We start from the raw sequence: 24,992 nt of genomic DNA on the forward strand, positions 1-24,992 counted from the left end.
GCTAATAAATGACAGTGGCTGCTGAAAGATCAGTTAAAATGAGGTCTTGTCAGTCTGGGGCCTTGGTTCTCTTTGCATTACCAATATAAAACTTGATTTTAGGAAAAAGAAGGCCATAATGATACTTGTGATTTCGTATCTGGTATTAAGAACCTGAAAAAAAATGCACAACAACCAAAAACTTGCTGTCATGAGCCCTTGCAAAATCATGGTGCTTCTCTGAAAGCCATTGGAGTATTGAATTTACAGGCATATTTATGTCCTGGATATATAGAAAAGCTGGAAAATGGAAATCCTAAAGGTCACATACTAGAAAGCAAACAAGAGGAATTCCAGTGTGTTTTATTGGCTAAAATATCCTCACTTTTGGAGCTGTGTAATGTCACTAAAAGTCTGCTAACTGGAGGATTTTCATATGAGACTATTAGACCTGTTCAGGTCTAATTAATGATTTGCTTAATTTTCCTTGCTTATACATAAAGTTGCAGGAAAAAAATCCCTTATATCAGTGCAAGATAGTTTAAATTCATATTAATCTGCCTCAGACAGGTTTTTATTTCTCCCTATACATCTTGCTCTATACTTTCTGGCAAACTGCACAAGGCTTTAGGAGTTTATGGTAGTCTTGGTTTCACAGAGGGTAGAGTTTGTTTTCCTTGTATTTTACATGAAATGATAAATTTTGGAACACTTCTCTATGTAAGTAGTCGAACCATATGTTTTTAACCAAAGAAAACAGCACTCTTGCTTGTGTACTTTATAGTCTGAGACAATTCATTTCAGTTTGGTTATTGCCCTTTCTATTAAAACAGATGAATAAAAGAGAAATTATTCCATTTAATACGATGAAGTGCACAATGCTTTGGAAAAAGCCTTTAAGGAAAGCAGCAGACAGATTTATTTGGTGTATTTTATTTACAGGTTATTTTCTTTTTGCATTCAAAAGAGGGCTATTCAAGTTTGCGGTGGCTGTTGCTGAATGCAAAAGTCGCGGTTTAAATTATGATGCAGCCTAAGCAGTGAGGAATTCACAGCTTGATAAGGTTCTTCACCCTTATCTCCTGCTCCTGTATGAGCTGAGAACAGAGCTCCATCTTTCAAAGAGCCACTGTCATGTGAGAGGAGGGCGAGTGATACCTCGCTATGATAACTGTGCCTTGCTGAGAGCTACATCAACTTTATCCTTGTTGCAAGAAGGAGACTGGGATATTTTCCACCAGACTGGGTCCCAGGAGCTCAGCTGGCTTCTTTCTGCCTTGATATTCTCATCAAAAAAACACTTGTGGCAAGCAAATAGAGCCTTGTGCACAGCAGGGCACCCTCGGAGTACCCCTGCTCCCAGGGCTTTGCAGCACCCTCACAGCATCCCTGGCTTGGCAGAGTGCAGAGGTTCTGATGGTGAGCTTATTCAGTAGCATAAAGGTGGAAGCAAAGACTTTTTTGAAGTTCCAGGGACCACTGGGAAGTACCTGAATAATGCTTGTTGCCTGTCTGGTAATCAGAATGTTGTCCTTTGTAGGCTTACACTGGTCTTTGGCTTTGAGGTTTTGTTTTGCTCCGGAGGCTCCACTTTCTCTTGGCTTTTTGTTTCTTGTTGGAAGCAAATTTACCCTCCAAGTAAACAATAATGGAGAACAAACAGCACCATTCCCCCAAAGCAGCTATCTGCATTTCAAGTTCTGCACATCCTTTCCTGTGAATCTCAGTGAACACCACCTGTGGTGTTTTGGAGTTCCCAGACCTCTAGAGGAGCAACATTTAAATCCATTTCAGAGACAATAATCTTTAAAACAAAAAAACCTTGTCCACAACTGAAAACACAAACCAGAATGTTTAACATTATTTGGGGTTCATTTTGATATGTTTTTCTCTATAGAGTCACTTTTTGTGATGGCAGGACTGCTCCAGCACAGGCTCACGGATGCCTCTGTCTGTCCTGGACAGGCAGATGCTGTGCAGCCGTGCACTTCTGCCTTTTTTACCTCCCTGTAACCTGGTTTCCCTGCCGTGGCAGGAGGTACGGCACGGATGCAGTGCTGCACAGGCAGAGCACGGCCCAAAATTCACTAGATGGCACCCTGTCCTCTAAAGTGAGTGCTGGGCTGGCAGACAGGCGACTCCCACGGAAAAAAAAAAAAAAAAAAAAAAAAAGGAAGGAAGGACTGCTTCTTGTCAGGTATTTCAGGGAAGGCAAGTTGTTGGCATCACTGGACAATTGTATCCTGTCTGTATTCTCCTGGCAGCTTCACTTCAAGTCTATTTGATATTTTCAATTTCCCAACCTCAGTTATAACAGAGTATTTTAGACATGCAGCCATGACCCTTCACTCCCACAAATGAGGGAGGATGAGCAGTTTGTAAAGCAATGTGTAAAACTAAGGTGGTGGCAAGATTCCTGAGACATTTACTGCTCCTGCTGTGGATATAACACCCCTGCCAGGAGAAGGGGGCAGCAAACAGAGCTCACAAATAACACAGCTCTTCTCTTCTCTTCTCTTCTCTTCTCTTCTCTTCTCTTCTCTTCTCTTCTCTTCTCTTCTCTTCTCTTCTCTTCTCTTCTCTTCTCTTCTCTTCTCTTCTCTTCTCTTCTCTTCTCTTCTCTTCTCTTCTCTTCTCTTCTCTTTCTTCTCCCCCAACTTGTTCTTCTCCATTTTTTTCCCAATAGGTTGGTACAATCGGCTCTTTATCAACTTTGCACTCCGCAGACATATTTTCTTTTTTGTGCTCCAATCCTATTTCCCAGCCATGCTGATGGTGATGTTGTCTTGGGTTTCCTTTTGGATTGATAGAAGAGCTGTTCCTGCCAGAGTGTCATTAGGTAAATCTTTGCTCTATATCCTTTGGGAAGTATAGAATTGAGAGGGGAGGGTTTGGAGTTACCTTAGCTTATTTACACAGGACATCAGCAAAAATATCAGATAATTGCCTGAACAACACTCTTATTACCTCTGTTGCCATTTCCTGTAGTCAGTCTCTACATTTGGAAAGGGGGTTTGTTCAGACTGGCTTTGCTATTTCTGGAAACAGCTCACACACCACAGAAACAAAAAAGGGATGATTCTGTAGATTCCCTGATAGAATTTTACTTAATTGCAAAACCTGAGTTTTCCTTCTCTCTTCCCAGCAAATTAACAGGTAGGAACAGGCAGTCAGATCCCTGTCCAAATCCAGGGGTCATTAGATATAGCCCAATCTATGGAAAAGCTCCACAGCTCTTCTTTTTCTCAAGAAACATTTTTTATCTTCCCACCAACTTGGAAACAGTTCCCTGTGTGGCAAAGCCTTTAGCTGTGGGACGCCTTAGAAATGTTTGCTTTGGTGTCTTGGCTGTGCAAGGCACACAGTCTTCTGTGGAAGCCAAAAAGTGAGTTCTGAACACCTCAGCTCAGTAGAAGAGGACCTATTGCAGTGTTTTTAATAGAAGTTTATTTTTTCTTCCACTGGTGAATCAGTGGATGCCACTCCAAGGCTGTCTTTGTTGTGACTATAATGCTGATGGCCGTGGAATGAGTACTTTTTTTTTTCAAAAATTAGGATCTCTGAAGATCTGCTGGGAATTTGTTAAGATATCTAATGCAATCATAATGCAACTGGGTTCTGTAACTGTCAGGTTAAAATAAAGAAGCTCCTGTCCTTTCTTCTCACTGATGCTGGTCCCAGAAGCCAACTGTATGTTGCCATATTTCTTAGGCAAGAGAAAAAGCCCTCATTTTTCACTGGAATTATATCAATCTAGAAAGAATGGAACTGTAGCCACTCAGGTCCCTTTCTATTGGCACAGTCTAAAGCTATTAATACATGAGATATAAATCTATTTGTTAATCTGTAAACAAATTATGGTTCTTCCTACCTACTTTTATTAATGTATCTATTAATTCCTTTTATTTAGAAGAAATTTAACTTTATCTTTAAAAATAACTTTTTAATTCTCAATAGGCAATTTTTAATGTTGTCAAGATGGTTTTGCCGATCATGTTCTTAATATATAGATTTCTGCAGAAGGTTATACATCAGGAGTTCCATCAATAAAGTACATTTCATTAGCATAATCATACATAATTTATAGAAAACCTTAACAACAAGTTTAATAAGCCTAGCTCCTTAGCCTAGAGTATATGTACATTAAATAAATTGATTTCCTCTTATATGGTGTGTTTCAAACTCCATCCTTCAACCTAAAGAAGCTGCAGAGGGGGAAAGCTTTTGCATGTTCCAGTGGACTTGAACTGGAGAAGGGCTGCAGAGACCCAGCTGACAGTGCTGACTCACAGATGTCAAGATGTCCTCACTTCCAGAGTTACACTGATTTCTTTAAAAGCAGAGCCTGAGTTGGGTGTTGTGTTTTTCCCCTGAGCTGGAGCAATCAAAAATGAGATGAATAGCTGATGTAAGAGCAGAGCTTGAAAAGATGAGGGTGAACTTCTGGTCACACTGAGACAAACAATATTTTTTTTCTTGGTTTCAGTGGCTGTAGCATTTTTATGCTAGATTGTTTTTAGAGAGCTCTGGAGTTATGACAGGGACATACAGGCTGATATATGGTCTCAAGAAGTACAATTTGAGAAAGAGTTAGGAGGAAAATGGTGATTCTTTAGTGATTTTCCTGGACAAGAAAATATGCAGTGGCGACCCTGGCTCTGGGAAGTGAAGGATGACCACAAACCTGCTTTCACCTTTGTGTGGCAGTGCCCAAAGCTGTCACAGAAATGTGTTCCTTATGCTGCTCAATGACCATTCTGAGCAGAGAGATGATTTAGTGCTCTCAGTATTGTGTGTGATGGGTCCTTCATGGTTCACTCCTCAGAGCCTGTGTGAGGAAGTTAAAGGGGGTGCCAATCACAGGTCCTCACAAAGCTGTGCTGTCCAAACAGTGCAGATGAGCTAAGCAGAACCAGCTGGCCAGAACTGTGATAACCTCTCTTTTCTGTGTGGCAGGTATAACTACAGTGCTCACAATGTCAACCATCATGACAGGAGTAAGTGCCTCAATGCCTCAAGTGTCTTACATAAAGGCTGTGGATGTGTATTTATGGATCAGCTTCCTTTTTGTCTTCCTGTCAGTCATCGAGTATGCAGCAGTCAACTATCTCACCACAATTGAAGAGAGAAAACAACTCAAAAAAAGGGGCAAGGTACAACCCTCTGTGTTTTGTTCCCTTCTGAAAGCATCATGGAAGCCACAGAGTAGTCCTGATATGCCATTGTGATAACAGAACAGTAACAATCTGTGTTTGCACTCTGTATCTCACTTTTTTTTCACTTGGGTGAAAGGAGACAAAGTGTCCTCCTCTCTGAGACCCTAAGAGATCTGTGCTTTCTCTCCCTTTTCTTGTGGCAGAGGTTAGGGATATTTTTTGCCCCCTCTTTCCCCCCTTTCTTCTATTTTCAAATACCTATCAATCAAGGTATTTCTCCTGTCTCTGAAATAGACCTCAGCATGCCCTCATATGATATTCCTCCCTGTTTCCTGTTTCTTTTTTTGTCCCAAGACCAAATGAATGACAAGGTCATTTTTAGAAAAGTGTGCCTGAAGCAGAAATAGTCATAAGTTAAACATCTGCTTTCTGTGAAGCTCTCACTTAAAACCTTTGCTTGAAGAGTAACCCCTCTGTAAACTCATTTTGCTGGAATATCAAGAGGGGAAGAACACAGAAAGGATGCACATGTTGCTCACATGATTGGATAATCTCATAAAAACCTACTCCCAGAAACGTTTGAAGTCATTTCCCACAACTCCAGCAACACAGACCTACAGGAGAGAATTTGATTCTTCTATTTCAGAAGCTGAGGCACGAATTGCCAGCCAGCAGCTGGCAATTATCAGGCAGACAAGTGTGCTTTATGACATTTGATGACATTTCCTTGCTCATGTCAGGCCCCACAGAAAGCCATACTGTGAGACAGCCCTGTTCTCCACATGTTCTCCACAGAGAGAACAGCACTGAGGAAAAAGCTTTCTTTCTCTTCTGTTTTATTCATTTATGATTTGCCAGAATGGCTCCTGCTAGACACAGAGTAACTGTCCTTTGTTGCCAGGCTTCAGGAATGTACAGCATGGATGCAGTGCAAGCGATGGCTTTCGATGGCTGCTTCCACGACACGGATGTGGACATGGACCTGACTCCCTTCCCAGAGCCCTGTGAGGAGAATGAGACCCGGGCAAGTCAAACCAACATCTCCAATGCAGACACACCTCGCTTGAAGAGGAAGAGATCTCTGAAGGGAAACGTGGGCAGGATTATTTTACAGAACAATCATGTTATTGACACATATTCCAGGATTATATTTCCCAGTGTATATATTGTGTTCAACTTTTTTTACTGGGGTTTGTACATATGAACTAAAATGCTTATAAACTAGACATTATTTTGTGTATGAGGGTTGCATCACGCTTCAAAAACAATGCAACAGCAGTAGAGGAAAAGGTTAAGATTTTCCAAAAGAGACTTCAGCATCAAACCTGAGCTGGTTTGATCAGCAGCAAAACTCTTCATGAAATACTCTCACATGTCTGGGTTCTTTTCCAACTGGACTATGCAGAGCTTCACCGGGGTGATCCCATGCACAGGCTCCACTGCAGTGTCACAGGAGCTGTGTGCTCACCGAGGGAGCCCTTTGTCACCCCCCTCAACAGACAGCAGCTCCCTGTACCTGAGGTCCTGCCCTGTCTCTGTCTGCACTCCAACCCTTCCTGTCGAATCTGTTCTTCACCTCTGCTCCATTTTGGTTGGCAATCAGCACCAACCACTTCGGGATAGCCTTGGGATGGCTCCTGTCCTTGTGTCACTTCCTGCATTTCAATTTTCCTGGGCAACCCCTGTGCACCTCAGCAGCCTCTGCCCTCGGATGGGAGCAGGGGGAGAATTATGGCTTAGCAGTGTAATAGGGACCAGCAGGAAGCCAGGGTGATGGTGCTTTGTTGATTGTGCATCAACAGCACCTCAAGAAAACCTTTCAGCCTTGTCAGCTGTCCATGACTCTCCATGGGACCTCTGTTGTGAAGAATCTGGCTCACCAGTCCCTGAGACAGCACAGGAGCAACATCCCAGACCCTGTGCACTTCCCAGGTGGATGAGCAGCATTCCCAGCATGAGCTGTGTCCTTCACCTGTCACCCACATACCTCTGCCTCACCCTGACCTGCTGCAATCCCTTGCTTCCTGCAGAACCCTTTGGTTTAGAAACACAGAGACAGATTTTAGACAACTTTGTCAAGAGAACAAACCAACCACGCCTTTGGTTCTTCTGCTTTATGTTGCATGTGACCTTGGGGTTTTGCCTCCCTCACTCTCCCTTTGGCTTTTTAGATTGAATGTTCCAGGGGGGAGAAGCTGCATCTGCCCCTTGCAGCAGTGATCCCCAGCACAGTTCCAGGAAATAAAAGGAAACAGCTGTGCCAAAACAGAGACATATACAGGAAACCTGTCAGTCTCAGATGAATCCTGCATGGAACTATCCTTAGGTTCAGGCTAAGGAGGCTGAATTAAGGATGTTCAGGGATATACACAGAAAGTTTTCACAGCTCCAGAAAAGACTCAAGATTACTTTTGTAACTTTCCCAAATAAGGAGCATTTTCCACTAAATTCCTTGGGTTCATCTGTCATTTAATTCACCGAGTTTATATTTACAAAGTCAGTTCAAAATGATAATTTGTGGTGGCAAAAAGTGTCACAAGGTAAATGCTTGGTCACTGCTTGGTCAAGTTTATTGGTCAAGGAAGTGGGAATAAATTTGGAAGCCTAAGTCACTCTTTGGTTTCTTTATTTATTTTATTTACTTACTTTTAAAATTACTTTTTATTTTTAAAATTTACTTATTTTCTTGCTCCCATCTTGTTTGTTCAGAGTGTGGTGACATCTCTTAACTTTTTCAAAGAGCTGCATTTGTCAAGCTCCCAGTTCCAGAGCTGGAGAAGTGGTGACACGGTGCCTGCTGAGTGACTGTAATCTCAGGGAGTGAATGAGAGGGATCCCTGCCAAACAAATGTATCAGAGCTGAGACAGCTTTGATACTTTTCCAGGAAATCCTGTCATGGAAAGCAGAACCATACCAGGAATGACAATGCTGGGAATGCAAAGCCGAAGGACACACACAGTCTTTGGCAACAGTAACAGCACACCAGACCTCAAGCTGAGCAGATGTATAGTGTAGCTGTATATAAAAATACACCATCACAGCCTTGTTCCTGCACTGCCATTATGAAGCATCCTGCACAGATGTTCCAGATGCCTGAGAAGATCCCATCTAGCTATTCCAGATGCGTAATGTGTCTTCTAAACTTTTCACATGAACTAATATAACATCATTGTTTTCACTTTTTTTTTTTTTTAATCTGCCCTCCAAGAAGAAGTATTTGTTGTGTAGCCAACAGTGAAGCCTCAGCTTCCAAAAGAAAGAAGACTCCAAATCAGGTCCCTTCACTAAATTCCTTGCAGGATTTGCAGCAGCAGAGGCCCTGCAGCACAGCATGCCCGAGCCCTGTGCAGGCTGCAGCAAACTTGTCCTCACGTGGAGGTGTGGAGGAAAAGAGATTCCTGCCTGCATTTACCTTCCAGGCACATCCTGTTCAGGTGCCAGAGAGCTGCAGAGCTTGCTTTTGGTGGGGAAAGCTGTTGTTACTTTCAGCTGTGAATGAAAACATTGGCCAAGGGTTCTGCCCTCCCAGAGTACTGCAGATCAGCCAGTTCAACCCTCCTGCCCTGGGCAGGGACTCCTTTCATTTAACCCAGGTTGCTCAGACCTGACCCTGAGCAATTCCAGGGATGGGATATCCACAGCTCCTCTGGGCAACCTGTGCCAAGGCCTTGCCAACCTCACAGTGAAGAATATTTTCTCTAATATCCAATCTAATCCTCTCCTCTTTCAGTTTGAGGCCATTCCCCCTTGTCCTGTCACTACATGCTCTTGTAAGTGATGATGATATTTAACTGCATGCTTTTACAGCAAAGCTTATAATTTTTTATCTTCTTAATGCAGTGACAGGGATGATATCAGGATAAATTATGCTTATAAAAAAATCTGCTGCTTGTATAAATAGTAAAAGATAACAAACAGTATTTCAACGAATTATTTCTTGTCTAGAGGGTGCTAGAGGGCTGGCTAAGCTCCCATGGCCCTCTGAAATGTGTGTTAACTTCCTGACAGGTATGGTAAGAAATACCTTCAGTCAATTTGTCTCTGCAGACCAGCACGGAAGTCTTTAAAAAATGTATTCACGAGTATTTCCCATTCCTGCTGTTTTTCCAGCCAGTCCCACGCGTGGGTTTTATATTCCACAATATTTACTGCGAGTTAAAGCACCATAGGCATCATTATGTATTATTAAATACATACGTGTGTGAGTGTTCATCCCCATGGCACTCAGGCAGTTTTGCTGAGAGTCCTTTGTGGGTTTTTGGAGCAGAAATTACAGCTTGTCACGATTTCTGTGACCAGCTGAGGTGCAGGATGTGGCCTCACTATTTTTAGCATCTGCTGCTACACCCATCTGTAATAAGAAAACATCCTGTGGGTGGTAGTGTAGGTGATGCAAACTTTTAAGCCCGGACAACTTCATTCTTAAAGGTTTTAAAATTCTTCAAACCATCAGTAGACAAGAATAAAACTTTGGCAAAGCCTATCTAACATCTTTTTCTGATGTCATTAGCCGGTGTAAATTAAACCATTAACAGGCTTCTTTAGTAAAGGTAATTAAAAATACTTCTGAAAGTTTTCATGCGCTCGGCAAGGATTCTGAAGATTTCTCTGAGTGAGCCTCAAGGGGACTCTGGAAAAGGATTTTGGTCCGCAGTTAAAGCTCAGACACTGTTGTGTGCACGAAACAAAATTTAACGCTCTGAATAACTTCAGCGGAGACGCTCTGTCGGAAAACACAGAGGAATAACGCGGGAATAGCGCGGCATTTCCTCCCGGCCGCCCGGAAGCCGCTCCTCCCGTGACACCCAGCGCGGCAGCCACCGCCTCCCGCTTCCATCCTGCGGCCTGGGGAGCCAGCCCCGGACCCATCCCATCCCATCCCATCCCATCCCATCCCATCCCATCCCATCCCATCCCATCCCATCCCATCCCATCCCATCCCATCCCATCCGCCCCGCCCGGCCCGGCCCCGCCGCCATTCCCTCCCTCCCGCCCGCAGGGTGAGTGAGTGCGGGGCTCCGGGAAGGGAGGGATGGCGGCGGGGCTGCGTGTCCTCAGAGCCGCCGTGTCCGCCTGCATTCCCGCTGCTTGCCGTGGAGCGTGCCCGGCAGTGCGGGAACACGCGTTGTGTCGCTGTGCGAGTGACACCGGTGGCAGCAGCTGGTGCCGAGTGAGGCAGGAGGGGCCCCTTGTGCCGCTCGGTTCTCGCTCCAGCGCTGCCGAGAAGGACGCGGGGGTGCGGGGAGGTGAGAATGGGGCCTGGGCCGCGCCCTCGGCGGCGGGGCCTGAGGGAGGGAGAGAGGGAGGAGATTGTTCCCCTCTGCCCCCGGATCCCGCCTGCAGAGCTGCACCAGCTCTGGGCTCCCCAGCATAAGAAGGGACAGGGACCTGTGGGAGCGAGTCCCGAGGATGCCCCCGAGATGATCAGAGAGCAGCAGCTCTGCTGTGAGAACAGGCTGAGAGGGCTGGGCTGGTTCAGCACGGAGAAGGCTCTCCAGGGATATTTGTGCAGCCTTTCAGTACCTAAATGCCAGATAAAATACTTTTTACCCGGGCCTGTAGCAACCAGACAAGGGGGAATGGTTTTGCATTGTGAGAGGGTAGGTTTAGATTAGATGTAAGGGAGGATTTTTTCTGGTGAAGGTGGTGAGGCCCTGGCAGCTTGGCCAGAGAAGCTGTGGCTGCCCCATCCCTGTAAGTGCTCCAGGCCGGGTTGAATAAGGCTTTGACCAAATAGAACGAGTGGGAGATGTCCCTGCCCATGGCAGGGGTTTGTGCCAGGTGATCTCTTCCTACCCAAACCATTCGGTGGGTTTGCAGTTGTAATAAATAACAAAACACTACAGAGAAGCACACGGTGTAAATGAAGCAGAGTTCTGCAAACAGTACCTATGTGAATTAAATTCATTAGATCAATCTGGGTGAACTGAGAGGTTGAAATGATGGCTCTAGGTCTGGAATTCAAAAACCATCAATTCAGGATAGGTTGCATTTGTGTTCCTAACATTTTGGGAACGCCAGTTTTCGATTGTAGTGCCAGCAGCATCTTCAGATCTTGCTGCCAACCAGAGACTAACTTTCAGTGGTTTTTTAAGCATTCCTTTGCCTCATGTAGAACAGTAGCTTCCTGCTGCTGGGAATGTCCATCCTGCTGGGAAGATGGTGATGTGAATTCCCTCCTGCAGGACTGAGGTGACCACAGGTTACTATTCCAGGCTGGTCCAGGAGCTGCTGCTGAAGCATTGCCCAGGAGTTCAGGATCAGCAGGGTGTCCTGCTGCACAGGAGAACTTTGTGCTGCTTGGAAATACCAGAACTGGAGTTTAGGTTTCAGGATAAGGGATCTGTGCAAGTAAAAGCATCTCAGTCTGTTGACAGCATTTGCTTTTGGGAGTAAAGCTGCCATTTTTACTCGGAAGTGAAAGCATCAGCATGTTGTGACTCCTCATGGGTTGGCTTCTCAGACTGGCTCAGACGTGCCCAGAGTCAGTTTGGGTTGCCAGCCCAGACCTGGCTGCCAGGCTGAGCCGTGCTGGCTCATCTTCAGGATGCTTAGCTCAGCTCCCCAGGCAGGCATCTACTGCTCTGCAGTGCTCTGGGGAAGGAAATGCTGGAGCAGACTCGAGGCAGGTCTATCTGCACATAGTTTAGACCTACTGTTAACTCGATTTGTGCCTTAACTTTCCTGAGAACTTGGCAGCTAAACCATTTGTGAATTAACTTCTTTATTCTTGCATAATTGTACACAACATACTGTGGAAAAACAAAGTAAATGACTTTCAGCTTTAAAATTAAATGTCTATACTTGTATGAAAGAATTATTTTTATTCTAAATAAGCCATAAAGTTTGACAGCTTGCTAGAAATCAAAGCAGAATTTTGGCATTTTGGTTTTTAAACTGGTACACTTTATAAGTTTTAAGATTGTAGATTTAGTAATTACATAGCATCAACAGAAAGGCCTAACAATATTCCCTGTTTTGTAAACTGTTACTCTTGAAGGAAGTGTAATAAGAATACAGGTTTCTGATCCTGCCCTCTCTCTCCACCTCCTTCTGCACCTTGCCCTCAGTCTCTTAAAGCTGAGTTGTCTTTTTAAAAAAATAATTTTCAGCTCTTGCTACAGAAGACCACTTTCCCACAGGTTCTTTGTGTGGGTGGGTTCCTGCATTGGTAATGATCCATTGGGTCTCATCACATGTTCTTTAGTACAAACTCAGCTGTGGGGTGTGAGCCTCTGTGAGCAATGGCTCCCAGTAGAGCCCTTTGGAGTTTGCTGAGGTTTGAGAGAGGACTGGGGGCAATCAGTGAGCCCCTGAAGCCAAAGCCGTTCCCAGTGTACTTTGATATCCCCCTGGATAAGGCAAGAGCTGCTGCCCTGGGCCTGTATCTCTTGAGGTTGTGTTGCTAGCTGATTGTTCTGCATCTCTCTCCTCTTGGACAGGAAAATGCCCAAGAAAGGAGGGAAGATTGCTGACGTGGCAAAGGAATCACAGGCACAGTGTAAACGGCCCAAATTGGACACAGCTGGTTCTCCTTCAGTCCTGAGTTTTGAGAGCCCAGACAGCCTCTTCAGGAGCCTGATCTCTCCCATCAAAGAAGAGGTGTTTTTCAGGGAGTACTGGGAGCAAAAGCCACTGCTTGTTCAAAGAAGCGATGTCCTGGTGGCAGCTTACTACCAGTCCCTGTTCCAGCTGGCACACCTGAAGGAGCTGTGCAGCCAGGGCCTGTGCTATGGGCGAGATGTGAATGTCTGCAGGTGTGTGAATGGGAAAAAAAAGATTCTAAATAAAGAAGGTAGAGTCAATTACATGCAGCTGAAGAAGGATTTTGACCAGAAAAAGGCAACAATACAGTTTCATCAGCCTCAGAGATTTAAGGTAGGATTGTTTCATTTTAATTAATGCAATTAATGCTTGCTATAATATGGTGTGGCTCTTGCTGAGTGGCTTTAGACATGGCTTCATATCTGCCCCCATGGGAGGTAATTGGCATTGACAATCTGCTGAAATCTTCACATGAGTTGTATTAAAACACAGTTTATACTTTTGCACTGCCCATCATGTTTCAGTGCTCTGCAGTAAGAACAAAATCTGATTCATGCTATAATGTTTTTATGTAATATTAAATATCCTTTTTAAATGCATATAATTGGTGATTAGGCATCTGTGCTTAAATTATCTCTTCTGCCCTGCTTTTTCCTTGTGCAAACAGGGACTTTTGTACCACTTCCCTTTAATCAAGGATGAGGTGTGAAACCGTGTCAAGTATTTCCAGGACACTCCACCATTCTTGCCAAAGGATTAGCAAGGAATAGCACCATGGAACCGACCACCCCATTTCAGCTGAGTGTCCTCAGTCTGTGTGTGTGGGAAGGAAACAGTGGTGCTGCACAGTTGTAAAGGCCTTAGATACTTGTAGGTACTTTGATTTAGGCAGTCCTTTTTTGTCCCAAGGTGTCAACACAGTCTAATTGTGAGGTGGCCCCAAATACACAGCAGAGTCCCAGGTGTAGTGTCACTGACTGATCTCAGTCGTTGGCATCTCCTGATGTTTCCCTGTCACGTGTTGGATGTGGATGAGTAAAGTTTGTGCTTGAATATTCCCAAGCAATTGGAGTCATTTGTAAAAAGTGTCTGACCTTTGTGTTATTCCCTCTTTGATGCAGGTGGGATGATTGGTGCTTTATTCTCCTCTGTTTAGCCTCGTTTTTGCCTGGTTTTGCAGCCTGAGGTTGGTACAGGGAAGAGAGCAAACAGCAGCGTTCTGTTGAGGCACCAGAGTTTTTCTCTTACCCATTACTTTCATGGCAGATCTCCTGTGCTACTGCAATGCTTGCCTTGAGGAAAAACTGCTTCCCAGGCTGTGTGTCCCTGTGGGGATGTCACCATTCCTCCCCAGTGATGGGCTGGTGGCAGCCAGGCTTGGCTGAGCTCTTCAGTATGCTCAACAGCATAATTTTTTTCTTTTTTTCAATAGGAGGAGCTGTGGAAGATTCAGGAGAAGCTGGAGTGTTACTTTGGGTCTCTGGTGGGGTCCAATGTTTACATCACTCCCCAGGGGTCTCAGGGCCTTCCCCCTCACTACGATGATGTCGAGGTAGGACACCACCACCTTGTCTGTGAGATCCTTTGTGGGCTCCTGGCAGTGCATGCCTCTGTGTGTGCTTCCACCAATCCCCCACAATAAACATTCCAGAAAGAGTTTTATTCCCATTTAAAATTTAGGGTAATTATTTGCAAGTGTTTCCTTATATATTTTTGCTGAAAGTGTGCTAATAGTAATGGCTAAGTTGAAGTGACTGGAGTGAAACAGGGATTTCAAAATTTCGGATAAAACAATCACACTTCACAACTCTTCTCTCTGTTGTCTCTAAATAGAGTACAAGAATTTAGTTCATATGTAAATTTCTGCATTTAGATACCTAAAAGGTAATGTGAAAGGAATTATATTTGCCATGCTGTGGAGTAGCTGAGAGCAGGGAAGGGGAAAACCTGAATTTGTCAGAAAAGCAACCTGTGCCACTATTCCTGTCCCTGCCTTCTGGTTTGGTTCCACAGACTTGGCAAGTCAGAAGATAAATTAAAATACCTGATGAGTTGGATGTGTGAGAGGCAGCAGGGCTTCCTTAGAGCCCCCCAGAAATTGGGATTCATGGTCTTTTGCAGGTGTTCATCCTTCAGCTGGAAGGAGAGAAGCACTGGCGGCTCTACAAACCAACGGTGCCTTTGGCTCGCGAGTACAACGTCGAGCCAGAAGACAGGATTGGGAGTCCCACACATGAATTCATATTAAAGGTATTAGAATTTAATTGCTTCAGGTGGTCTGGGCTGTGGTAGCAAGAAAAGTGATCATGCTTGGTAGGCTCCTAGAAGTAGCTTGTGACCAAGTTTAAGGACCATAAGATTAAAGTGTAATCCGATTTCATCACTATTGCTTTATGAACTTTGTGCTGGTGTTTATAGGACAAGCCACAAGTAATCTGATTTTTCCTTTGTGGAGGCAACTTCATGTGCTTTGCATTTCTTTCTTGTCTTGACTTCCCTGACCTATATTATTTTCTGTGGAGATATTTAATTTACATAGGTGAGAAGATAGGGGAGGAGGAAGGTTCTACTTGCTTTTTAAAGTGTTTTAACTAAAAGTTTCAGACTGTTTGACTTTCCTTGTGAAACACTGGCCTTTTCTTTTGATATGATCTGACCAAATTCCCAGGGCACCGAATTACCAGCAGATTCATCTCAGCTGCTTCTTTGTCCCCTTCCCGCAGCTCAGCAGGACTGTGCATGTTCTAGCATGTCAAAAACTCATGTTTGCAGACAGGTGTAGAGCTAATATTGACAGTAGCTTGGAAAGTTTGAGGTGTTGGACTTCTGGCTTAGAGTGCTTTATGTTATTAAATGTGCATTGGAGAATTGCTCGATTTTGATTTTTAAAGAATATATATTGTCAGTCTGTCTGCTTAGAGAGCTGTTTTCTCTAGACAACAGTAAGGTTTGACCAAGTGGCCTAAATGTACCAGTTCTCTTTCATTTTCCTGCAGCCAGGTGACTTATTGTACTTCCCAAGAGGGACTATTCACCAGGCTGACACTCCTCAGGGGATCTCCCATTCAACACATGTGACCATCAGCACCTACCAAAACAAGTAATTCCTCTTCATTTCTTTTTTTGTATGGCTTTCCCCTGCCAGATGATGTGTGTGAATAGTAGAGACCTGAAGCTGGTCTTTCAAGGATGTTTCAATCAATGTCCTATTTCTTAAAAAAAATAACCTTGTAATGAGTTCTTCTTGGGTCTTTCCTGTGTTCATCCTATTCAGCCTGTGTGTGGTTTGTTTTCCTGTGGGTATTACAGGGATAGGGCATGTCAGCTTCCCCCCAGAGATGTGGTGACATGGAATATAGGTAGATACCCCACTATTACATAGCTGCCCTGCTGTTAAGGACAGAATCTAAGTGTTGAGATAGCAGTAATTGGAAGTTTTGGGGTTTGGGGGAAGGAGGGGAGCATGACCATTGTTGTTTGAAGCAGGCTATTTGCCAAGTTTTCATGCAGCAAGCTTGATTGCTTTTTAATTGCTTTATTTATTATTTACCAGCTGGAGACTTTAATGTGGAAGATAATGTTGCAACTGCAAACTCATTTTTGTCTTTAAAAAAAGAACCCTCACCAGTGGATGAAATTGCTGTTCATTTCATAATCCACATAAAGAGCCATGAGTTATTCCTTTCATCAGGTTTCCTCCTGTATTTGATGGTCACCCACATGTCTTCTGACAGATTCTTCCATGCAAATATTTTCTGCTAATCTGTGTTTTTCATATTCTACCCCATGTATGAGAGTCAGATTTCTTCTTTTGACACAGGTCAGGTCCTTGTTCCCCCATTGAAACATTGTTATCACTGTTTCAATGAAACAGGGGAAAATGCTGCTGCTGCCACCTAATCAGCTATGGGGTGCTGGGCTTGGAGTTATTGGCCTGATTTAGGAATTGGGAAGGATTTGTATGGATTTATTGGTCAAGCAGTGCTGGGAAGCCAAGGATTGTAATGGGATTGCTGGAGATCTGCAGCCTTGTGTGGAGTTTCTCCATGGCTGCACGAGCCCAAGGCCAGTCCCAGTGTGTGACTTGTCAGGAGCACATTCCCTGGGGATGTCTGTCATGGGTGAGCAGAGGAGCAGGAAAAGCTTCAAGACTGTTGTTCTTCCAAGGTTAAAAAGTGGAATCATCATCCATTAAGGTTATTGGCAATGAAGTGTAAGAGCATTCCTCTGCCCCTGCTGTCAGCAAGTGTAGGGAAAATAAGCAGCAGTCCTGGTGTTTTGATTTGGCTTGTGGATGGAAGTATGACGTGGAAACATTTCCTTGGAAAATTGAAGAGAATTTGAAAATAGCTGTGGAGGTGGCACTTGAGGTATTTTTAGGCACCAAGACAAAAGGGACATCTCTGTTGAAGCAGAGTTTGTCTGGACCAGATCCCAGCAGGCAGAGAGGTGTGCACGTGTGGGATAAGCAAGGCAGTTTGAGTGAGCAGCTGAAGACATTTGCTGGCAGATGGGAACTGGGGGCAAGAAATGCACTAAGAAGTAGATGTCCAGTTCCTTTTATTGGCCAGAGTTCTTCTTCCCACTGAGTAGCAGACAGTGAAACATTTGAGTGGACACGATAAAAAAAGAAGAGACTATAATAATTGTTTTACATCTTAACGCTACTTTAGTTAGGAAAAAAAAGTAGGATGTGTGTTTTGTTTTAGTGCAACTATTTCAGTAATTTTTTTTTCTTCCTGTCCTTTAGCTCTTGGGGAGATTTTTTACTGGATGCAATTCCTGGCCTAGTGTTTGATACAGCAAAGGAGGACATGGCACTGAGGACAAGCATTCCAAGGCAACTGCTCATGGTTAGTAGGTGGGACTCGGGGAATAATGGTGCATCCAGGTGATCTGTCAGACAGCAGAAGTTTTGCCAGGCCGAGCTTCTGAATCTTTAAGTCAGTGAAGCTGTGAATTGTTGTGTGACCTCCTTATGGTGGTTGTGTGTTGCTGCTGCTCAGCTTGTCAGTGTGCAGGAGGAACAAGGGTGTTTTCAACTGCACTTGCAAGTCCTTTTGCTCCAGAGCAAGGAGAACATTCTTTTGTTTGATATGTGAACAGCTCATGGGGAATGGTAAAAGAAACACAGCTTGGTTTGGGACTAAGCAGAGATAAAAGAGGAGTGTCCAGATTTTCACTGCTGTGCTGCACTGCTTTAGGCCTGGTCTGTTCAACTTGAATTCTTTGTGGATGTTTAGCAGGTGGACACAGCTGACTGCACCAAAAAGCTGAGCAGCCTTCTGAGAAGGCTTGCAGACAGTCTGGAGAACTCCAGGGAACTGAGATCATCCGACATGAAGAAGGATTTCATTCTGCACCGGTTGCCGCCATGCTTGGGATGTGACTCTGATTCTTTGACTCCAGGTAGAGTTTGAACTTCCCAAAACTGGCTGATGTGATGGTAGTGGCTAAGTCTGCCTCTTAAAACTTCTAGCGTTTCATGGTAGGCCAGGATCACAGTGTAGGCCCAGCTTTGTGCCATGCCTGGCTGTGTATGTGTTTGCACACCTCTCTTGGTCAGTTCCCAGTGTCTGGTGGGAGAGATGACCCATTTCCCTTACATTGAAATAAAGGTTATCCTAGAATTTCAAACATCTTTCTCATTTCTCCTTCCACCACAAGTTTGAGAATTTGTGGCTGTGGAAACACAGGTTAACAAAAAAATCTGGCTACAAGAGAAATGCACAGGGGGCTCAATTTGTATCATGTCTGGTTTTCTTCCTTTTCTGAGGGAGAATTTATTCTTCTTAGGTGGGAAATTGCCAAAAATAGATAGCAAAATCAGACTGCAGTTTAGAGACCATGCTATCATCACTGTGGAACCAGATCAAGAGAATGCTGTAAGTATAAGAAGCCCCCCTTGTATGCCTGGGGTGGGGAGTGGGAGGCCATGTGAATTGTTGCTCTGTTGTACTAAAAGGCTTGTGCAGTTCTGCTTGGTTGGATCCTGCATCCCATTATTGCTGTTAGGAGATCCTGGGGCTGTTTGCTGAGTGCATTCCACCCTTCTGGAGGGAGGTACAGAATTATATTCAGTCTGTGATTCTGCATGGCTTTTATCTGAATCACATGGGGTAGGTCATTACAGCAGCAGCTAAAATGGCCTTTATAGCTCTGGATAATAGATTTTTTTTAAAAAATTCTTTGTATTTAAGACCATGAAGAAGTCATAAAATTAGGGTTCCTGAAAAGAGGGAATTCTCTTGGTTGCATTTAGTCTTTACTACTAAATTATCTCTGTATTATCTCTGTACCTAAGTGGGTGACAGTGGCACTTATGAATTGTTCCACAATATAGATAGATACTGACATCTCACATCATTCTGTGTTTACACTGTTGATCTGTGAAGGTTTATTAATATTAAATTATAGAAGTGCTTTCTGTTAATTTAAAAAAATGGGGGGAGGGGGAACACACACAGAGAAGAAGTTGGGTTTTTGGTTTTTTTTGGTTGTTGTTTTGTTTTTCGTTAGTTTTTTTTTTTTTTTGTTTGTTTGCTTGTTTCTTTTTATGAGTGGGATGTTTCCCTCCCAGAAAAACATACCAGAACTTTCTGATTTTCTCTTCCATTTTATTTGTGTCCATATTGCTGTGAGACTGTGTAGGGTTTGGAAACTTTTTTCTTCCAATTTTTTGCAGCTGATTTGCTCAGCTTTGACCAAGGCTTAATAATGGGCAAGTGATTTTTAAGAGACAGTCTGAGACTGGAGATTTATTGATGCACAACTCTTCATTAAGTCTTTTTAGGAGAGGTTCCTTAAATTGCCTGTTTTCTACACAGCATCAGTCCTGTGACTCCAGCAGGGACAGTTTTAAGGCAGAAGCTTGTAAATAAATTTTCAGACGTGTTTTGGAGTGTCCCTTCCTGCTGTGGGAGGTGGCTGTTGGGTCATTGCTTTCCTTGCTGTAACAGTGGCCTCTGGAATTAAGGAGCTGGCGCTGCAGTGAGGTGAGGGTGTGGATCACCTGTGACCGTTTTCTTCCTGCTGTCTTTTAGGATGAAGTTCGCAGGGAGATGGTTTATGTGTATCATTGCTTAAAGAACAGGAGAGAAACTCACATGATGGGGACAGAGGATGACGCTGCCAGTGAGGATGGCCTGACACAGGTTTGTTCCTGCAAACACATCCCAAAATTTATCTTGCCACTGTGGGTTTGGCTGTGTTCTTCAGCACCCAGAGTTTTTCATCCCATTCCCAGAGTACCTGGATGAGCTGAAGCTGCAACACAGGCAGTGAATAGCAGAACTAAGTAATGTGATCCCATGCTTAATTAAATATTTGAGATGCTAATGGGATGTCTTGTGCATGTCCTGTGGCTCAGTTAGCAAAGCTGCTGGAGCAACTAAAAGTATCTTACTGTGTGTCCTTCAGCAGGTCCTGTTGGAGGCTGCTGGAGATGTTCCATGGGGATCACTGCACCTCATTTCTGTCATGTTAAACCTGTGTTAGCTCCTGTGTCCACTGAACACCCTGTGCAGGGCTGCCCACTTCAGCCTGGGGCAGGTCAGCACTGGGAATAAAGAACTCACTCTTCCAAAATGTAATTCAGGTCTTACAACTCCACCAAAGAGGCAGAACAGAGCACAGCCTGGCCTTAGGTTGGCCATTGCTGCAAGTTTTTATTTTCCTTTTGTAGTAAATCTCACTGCTTCTCTAGAGCTGAGGCTGAACCCTGGCACCTGAGCAGTACATACACATCCCAGAATCTTCCTTCCTGCCCTTAAAAAAGAGTCCTGGGAATGAAGGTCCTCTGTGCTTCTGTGTCAGCTAGAAATAAACCTTTGTTACCTTGCTAAAAGAATGGGTAGGGTTAGGCAAGAGGGTAAATTTTAAATTATTTTTTTCTTGTGTATGGAAACCACAGGAGGAAGTCACATAAACATCCCTACCTTGTAAAATATGCAACAGCATGGAAGAGTTACTTCTAAGTAAAATAGGTCTGGATAAAACTGTCCTTTGGAGGCTGCTCTCACAAACAGGAGTGTGCTGTGGGAATGGAGCACATTCCTGCAGCTCCCTCCCCACAGCCTCACACACTGTTGTGTAATAAAGTCACTGCACTTTGCTGAAGAGTTTTTTTCTCCTTTTCCCCAGCAGACTCATGGGCTGCGGTTCCCTTTGTCATACTTGGATGCACTGAAGCAGATCTGGAGTAGCAGCACTGTTAATGTTAAAGAGCTTAACCTTACCTCAGATGAGGAGAAAGAAAACCTTGCCTTGTCACTCTGGACTGAATGTCTGATTGAAGTTCTTTGATGCTTTTGTGAATTAGCTGCTCCTGGCTATTCAGCATCTCTTGAGAGCAAGGTTTATTAAATCAGTTTTTTTAAATCCATCCAGCCTCTGGTTTGTAGTGCTAACAAAGCATTGCAATATCTGTACTTTGCTGCTTTCTGGTGCCAAATGTTAACTGTCCTTCCATGCTTTTGGGGAACTGTGCATGGGGGAAAACAGGTAAGTGAGGCACAGCTCCAGGTCTGTGGCTGGATGAAGTCACTCCTAAGTACCCCCAGTTCTCTGGTGTCCCCTTCCTTCTGGAGAACTGCTGGCATGTGGAGGACAGCTAAAGTTATGCATGGAACAGGCTCCAAAACCTTGTGCATAAAACATTAACTTGATTTTTTCATTTGTAAAGTTCATCAGCAGGAAAATCTGTTTGATTGCCCTGACAGAACAAAAGCTTCCTGGTAAAAGCTGCATGTGCAGTTCCCACAGGGAACTTTGCCCAAGAAAACCCCTTTTCCTTCAGATGTTGCCATCCCTGAAATAAACAATAATATTTATCCTCTACCTCCCCCAGCACCAGTTTCAAGTGAAAGTAACCCAAAAGCCTGTAGCTGGAATCTGTATCTTCAGTATTCACTTGAGTGGGTTTTGATGAGACTGGTGCAGTTACTTTAATACTTCATTGATTTTTAATATGCAATCTCAAGTAACAGTACAGCCACATATTCACTATCCTTATTCCCCATTTTTGGGCATTGGAAAAGAAATATTTTACTGGAATGTGCTCAACATCTGCTGAAAACTATTATTTAGTTTGTTTAAAAAGAAACCAACCAGCAAACTGTTTCTCCTGAAAAGTTTTATACAGTTAAAATAGACATGCTTTAGCATTTTACATTCAAGGTCTCTTAAGTACAAAAGCCTGCTTTAATTTGTTATGTAACACTAAGACACCAAATATGATTTAGTCATTCTTCATTTAAAAAACTACAGCTTTTTACATGGGCTTTTAAAATTTCATATGGAAAGTCACATGCAGAACACTGATGTACTGACTTATATGGAAAAAAGCTTAACAAGTGCTTTAGTTGAAAAAATATATACATACATTTGAGGCTCTGTTACTCATCAGATTTATGATAATTTTAGAAGGTAAAATAGGAAGTGCAAGTAGAATTTTTTTTTTAAATAGTACTATATAGAACTCCATTTCATACAAAAATAGACATCCATATATTTTATCTCTATGGCAAACTTAGGGTTATGTCTTTGTTTGGGGATGATCCTGTTTGAGTGCACAGCTTTTGGAATCTCAAATATCTGTCTTCAGCTAACCTGAACTTTTTAAATAGTCCTAGAAATACTTACCCTGAATATACAAATGCTGGAAAAAAATATTTTCAATGAAGATTAATTTAGTGACGCTGAATCCAGGGAGCTGAGGGACTTCTCTTCCATGTCAGGTGTTCACAGCCCTCCAAGGGCCAGGAAAAAGCTTTTCAAGCACCACCTGCAGTCAGTGAGGTCTCTGGCTCTGTTGGAGCAATAGCTGTGGTTGCATAGTGTGGAAATCGAGGAGAGCCCTGGCACAGCAAGCTCTGGACCATCAGTTGTCCTTGGTGCCACAGTGACCCTGACATGCAGCCATGCTGCTCTGGAGTGCAGGCTGCTGGCACCTTTGGGAATACATGCCAAAGTGAGGTGGTTTCTGCAAAACTGGAAATCTGGTGCTGTTAAAAGCAGAGGAAACAAAGGCTTACAAGTATCATTTAGGGGCTGAAAGGCCCCAGTATTGCCTCATTTCACATGCTGAGCTGGAATTCCAGTTCAAAGATGTTCTTTTTTTTTAACAAAATAAATTGCATTTTAATGAGAGACATGATTCAGCATCACTTGGAGCCTTAACAGTTTCACTTGGGACATAAAAGCCCAACTCAAGTTCCTTGAAGCTCATCAGTGCATTCACTCCTCAGTGAGCTTCCAGCAGTGTGAGAGGAAGGTAAAGACAGCATTTCTGAAGAGCCCTTCCCCTGTTACCTCTTGCATGTCCCATGCTGCAGAACCTCTGCCTGCTCTTTTGCATTTACCTTTCATACTTCAGAGGAAGAGCAATGGTGACTTTCACAGGAGAAGCCTCTGCAGAATCAGCTTCCCTGCAGAGACACTGGATCAACCTCCCATCTTCCAGACTTGTGCAAAATTCAGTTCTTTTAGGAGCTGGTGCTTGGCATGAAGGAAAATAGACAGGAGCTGCTGCTTATGGTTCCAGTGCTGTGTGACTTCAGTAGTTGGGTTCTTTTTTCCCCTCTAGATGTTGGTAGGCCACAAAAAGTCCATTTGTGGGATGGAATTTACTCACAATATTTCAATATCCCATTTCTGTGAGGGTTTGTTTTCTATTGGCTGATTCATGATGATGTGATTCTTGTCATAGTAATATCCTCCTTAAAAACAAAAGGAAGTAATGAAGGAAAAGCTTTTGAAAGAAATACCCACTAAAATTATGCACAATTTTTTCCTAAGTAGGAAAATCAGCTGAAAAATAGGAATTCCACTGCAACTGAGCAATGACAATTTTAACCAGCCTTCTTTTTCAACCCCTTTTCTCTTTTTGAGCTATTCTGTGATTGATTTTCCTTCACCATTTTGTCTTCTGTAACTCCCATTTCTTGCCATCTGCACTGCTTAACTCCCCAAAGCATAACAGTCGACCTGATCAAAATAAACCTCAGGAATCAAAAGAGAAAGGTTCCTCCCTGCCCTGCTGTTCCTTGTCCCACTGTCAAGCAACTGGACAGAAAAGGTAAGATTCAGTTTCTGACCTTAATTACAAAAAAAAAAAAAGTTGGAACATGGAAGTTTACCCTAATCAAAAAACACACTTAAAACCTGTGAGGTTGAGAGGTTTTTGTTTTTAAATACCTTTAATATCAAGCACCAGTTGGTCACTGAGGTATGAACTGATGGTTCCATCCTCGTTGAGTCTCCACTTTTGCCTGTCCTTACCATGTTCTGTCCAGAGGGCGACTTTGGCCCCAGGCACATCTCTGCCCCCAATGACATCCAGACAGGCATTGTTGGCCTAAGAAACAAGGAGAGCAGTGAGATCCAGGCCACAGAGCCTCAGTTTTGTGCCTGACTTATCTCAGGCACTGAGCATATGGCAGTAAATCGTGCTGTACTTGGTAAAACCCTGGGAAGCAAGCGAAGAACAGATTATTCCACACTCGACCAGCTGCTCAATCAAAGGTGGTGGTCTTTGTTACTTCATTTTTTCAATGTTAAACCATCAGCTTCTTCTAATATTAATAACAGACCATCAAGGGCAGCATTAATATAAAATCACTCTGAAACTCACCTTGGACTTGAAGAGCCCCTGGCAGTAGTGCCAGAGCTGGGAGTTGTTGCCGCTGCGCGGGGCCGCGCACACCGAGGTCGCCCTGATGTCTGCCAGGCTCCCAGCCACGGTCAGGTACTTGCCCTGGGCCCTGTTCCTCACCCTCAGGTACACTGCTGGCTGCAAGGAGGTGAGGGAAGAGATTTGCAACACACACATATCAAGCCAATTGATGTGAGAGGGCGTCCCCTCCACCATCCTCCCCCTCCATCAGTTTTCTAAACTCTTGTGTTCAATTTTTGTTTTCATTTGAGGATGTTCAGTAATTTTTCGGTTGGAAACAAACGTGCCTGTGAAGCACAGTAAGTGGTTTTTCACGTGCAGTTGGGCAGCTATAAACAGCAATGGTAGATAGGTTTTTAAAAGAAATGTAATTTGGCTATAGGACTAATTCCTGTGATCTGCAAATATGCCTAGTTCAGCACATTTCACTCGTTCCAAGGGCAGTAAATGGGCTCCATAAGCTTTTAATTCTTGGGACACAAAACTTACTGAGTTACACACCCAGCAACTTCAGCCCTCACTAACTAGAATATATGTCAGAGAGATACACCACTGTTTTTGAACATAGGAAAACAGGGCACGGACCTGGTATCCCTGTTTGTTCAAAAAATAAAGAGGATTTTGCAGGGCTACTGCA

The 24,992-nt window shown here is 43.6% G+C and overlaps 3 protein-coding genes across 6 annotated transcripts in view; 2 read left to right on the forward strand and 1 right to left on the reverse strand.

The window, feature by feature from the left end:
• GABRR3 (gamma-aminobutyric acid type A receptor subunit rho3) overlaps positions 1-7,747 on the forward strand; it is a 29,439-nt gene extending 21,692 nt beyond the window's left edge. Inside the window, exons 7-9 of the mRNA XM_014882785.2 lie at positions 2,666-2,818; positions 4,936-5,132; positions 6,037-7,747. Coding sequence (XP_014738271.1) covers positions 2,666-2,818; positions 4,936-5,132; positions 6,037-6,339 — 653 coding nt within the window. The 3' untranslated portion in view covers positions 6,340-7,747. The remainder of the gene's footprint in view (positions 1-2,665; positions 2,819-4,935; positions 5,133-6,036) is intronic.
• Positions 7,748-9,931: 2,184 nt separating this feature from the next.
• Positions 9,932-21,064, forward strand: RIOX2 (ribosomal oxygenase 2). Of its 4 annotated transcripts, none has more exons than XM_014882793.2 (10): positions 9,932-10,136; positions 12,579-13,014; positions 14,114-14,233; positions 14,803-14,931; positions 15,678-15,781; positions 17,432-17,534; positions 17,925-18,090; positions 18,478-18,566; positions 19,725-19,835; positions 20,824-21,064. In XM_014882793.2, exons 2-10 carry the CDS (start codon positions 12,583-12,585, stop codon positions 20,983-20,985), a joined length of 1,416 nt encoding a protein of 471 aa, XP_014738279.2. In that variant the 5' UTR covers positions 9,932-10,136; positions 12,579-12,582; the 3' UTR covers positions 20,986-21,064. The 4 variants fall into 4 exon arrangements, with proteins under 4 accessions (XP_014738279.2, XP_088014567.1, XP_088014558.1 ...); XM_088158441.1 differs by having other exon boundaries at positions 20,827-21,064; XM_088158432.1 differs by lacking the exon at positions 9,932-10,136 and adding an exon at positions 10,257-10,382.
• Positions 21,065-21,621: 557 nt separating this feature from the next.
• The window catches only part of CRYBG3 (crystallin beta-gamma domain containing 3), an 80,152-nt gene continuing 76,781 nt past the window's right edge, over positions 21,622-24,992 (reverse strand). The window contains exons 20-22 of the mRNA XM_014882788.2: positions 24,314-24,472; positions 23,878-24,037; positions 21,622-23,399 (exon numbers count right to left, since the gene is read on the reverse strand). Of these exons, the coding sequence (XP_014738274.2) occupies positions 23,311-23,399; positions 23,878-24,037; positions 24,314-24,472 (408 nt within the window). The 3' untranslated portion in view covers positions 21,622-23,310. The remainder of the gene's footprint in view (positions 23,400-23,877; positions 24,038-24,313; positions 24,473-24,992) is intronic.

Source organism: Sturnus vulgaris, chromosome 2 (assembly GCF_052056855.1).
Source record: "Sturnus vulgaris isolate bStuVul1 chromosome 2, bStuVul1.hap1, whole genome shotgun sequence".
Taxonomy (NCBI): Eukaryota; Metazoa; Chordata; class Aves; order Passeriformes; family Sturnidae; genus Sturnus; species Sturnus vulgaris.

Bases quoted from the DNA above. Each gene is read 5' to 3' on its own strand.
- RIOX2 (XM_014882793.2), top strand. From the start codon at position 12,583: ATGCCCAAGAAAGGAGGGAAGATTGCTGACGTGGCAAAGGAATCACAG. The intron at 14,234-14,802 runs GTAGGACACCAC...GGTCTTTTGCAG, and splicing joins CTCACTACGATGATGTCGAG to GTGTTCATCCTTCAGCTGGA. The intron at 19,836-20,823 runs GTTTGTTCCTGC...CCTTTTCCCCAG, and splicing joins GTGAGGATGGCCTGACACAG to CAGACTCATGGGCTGCGGTT.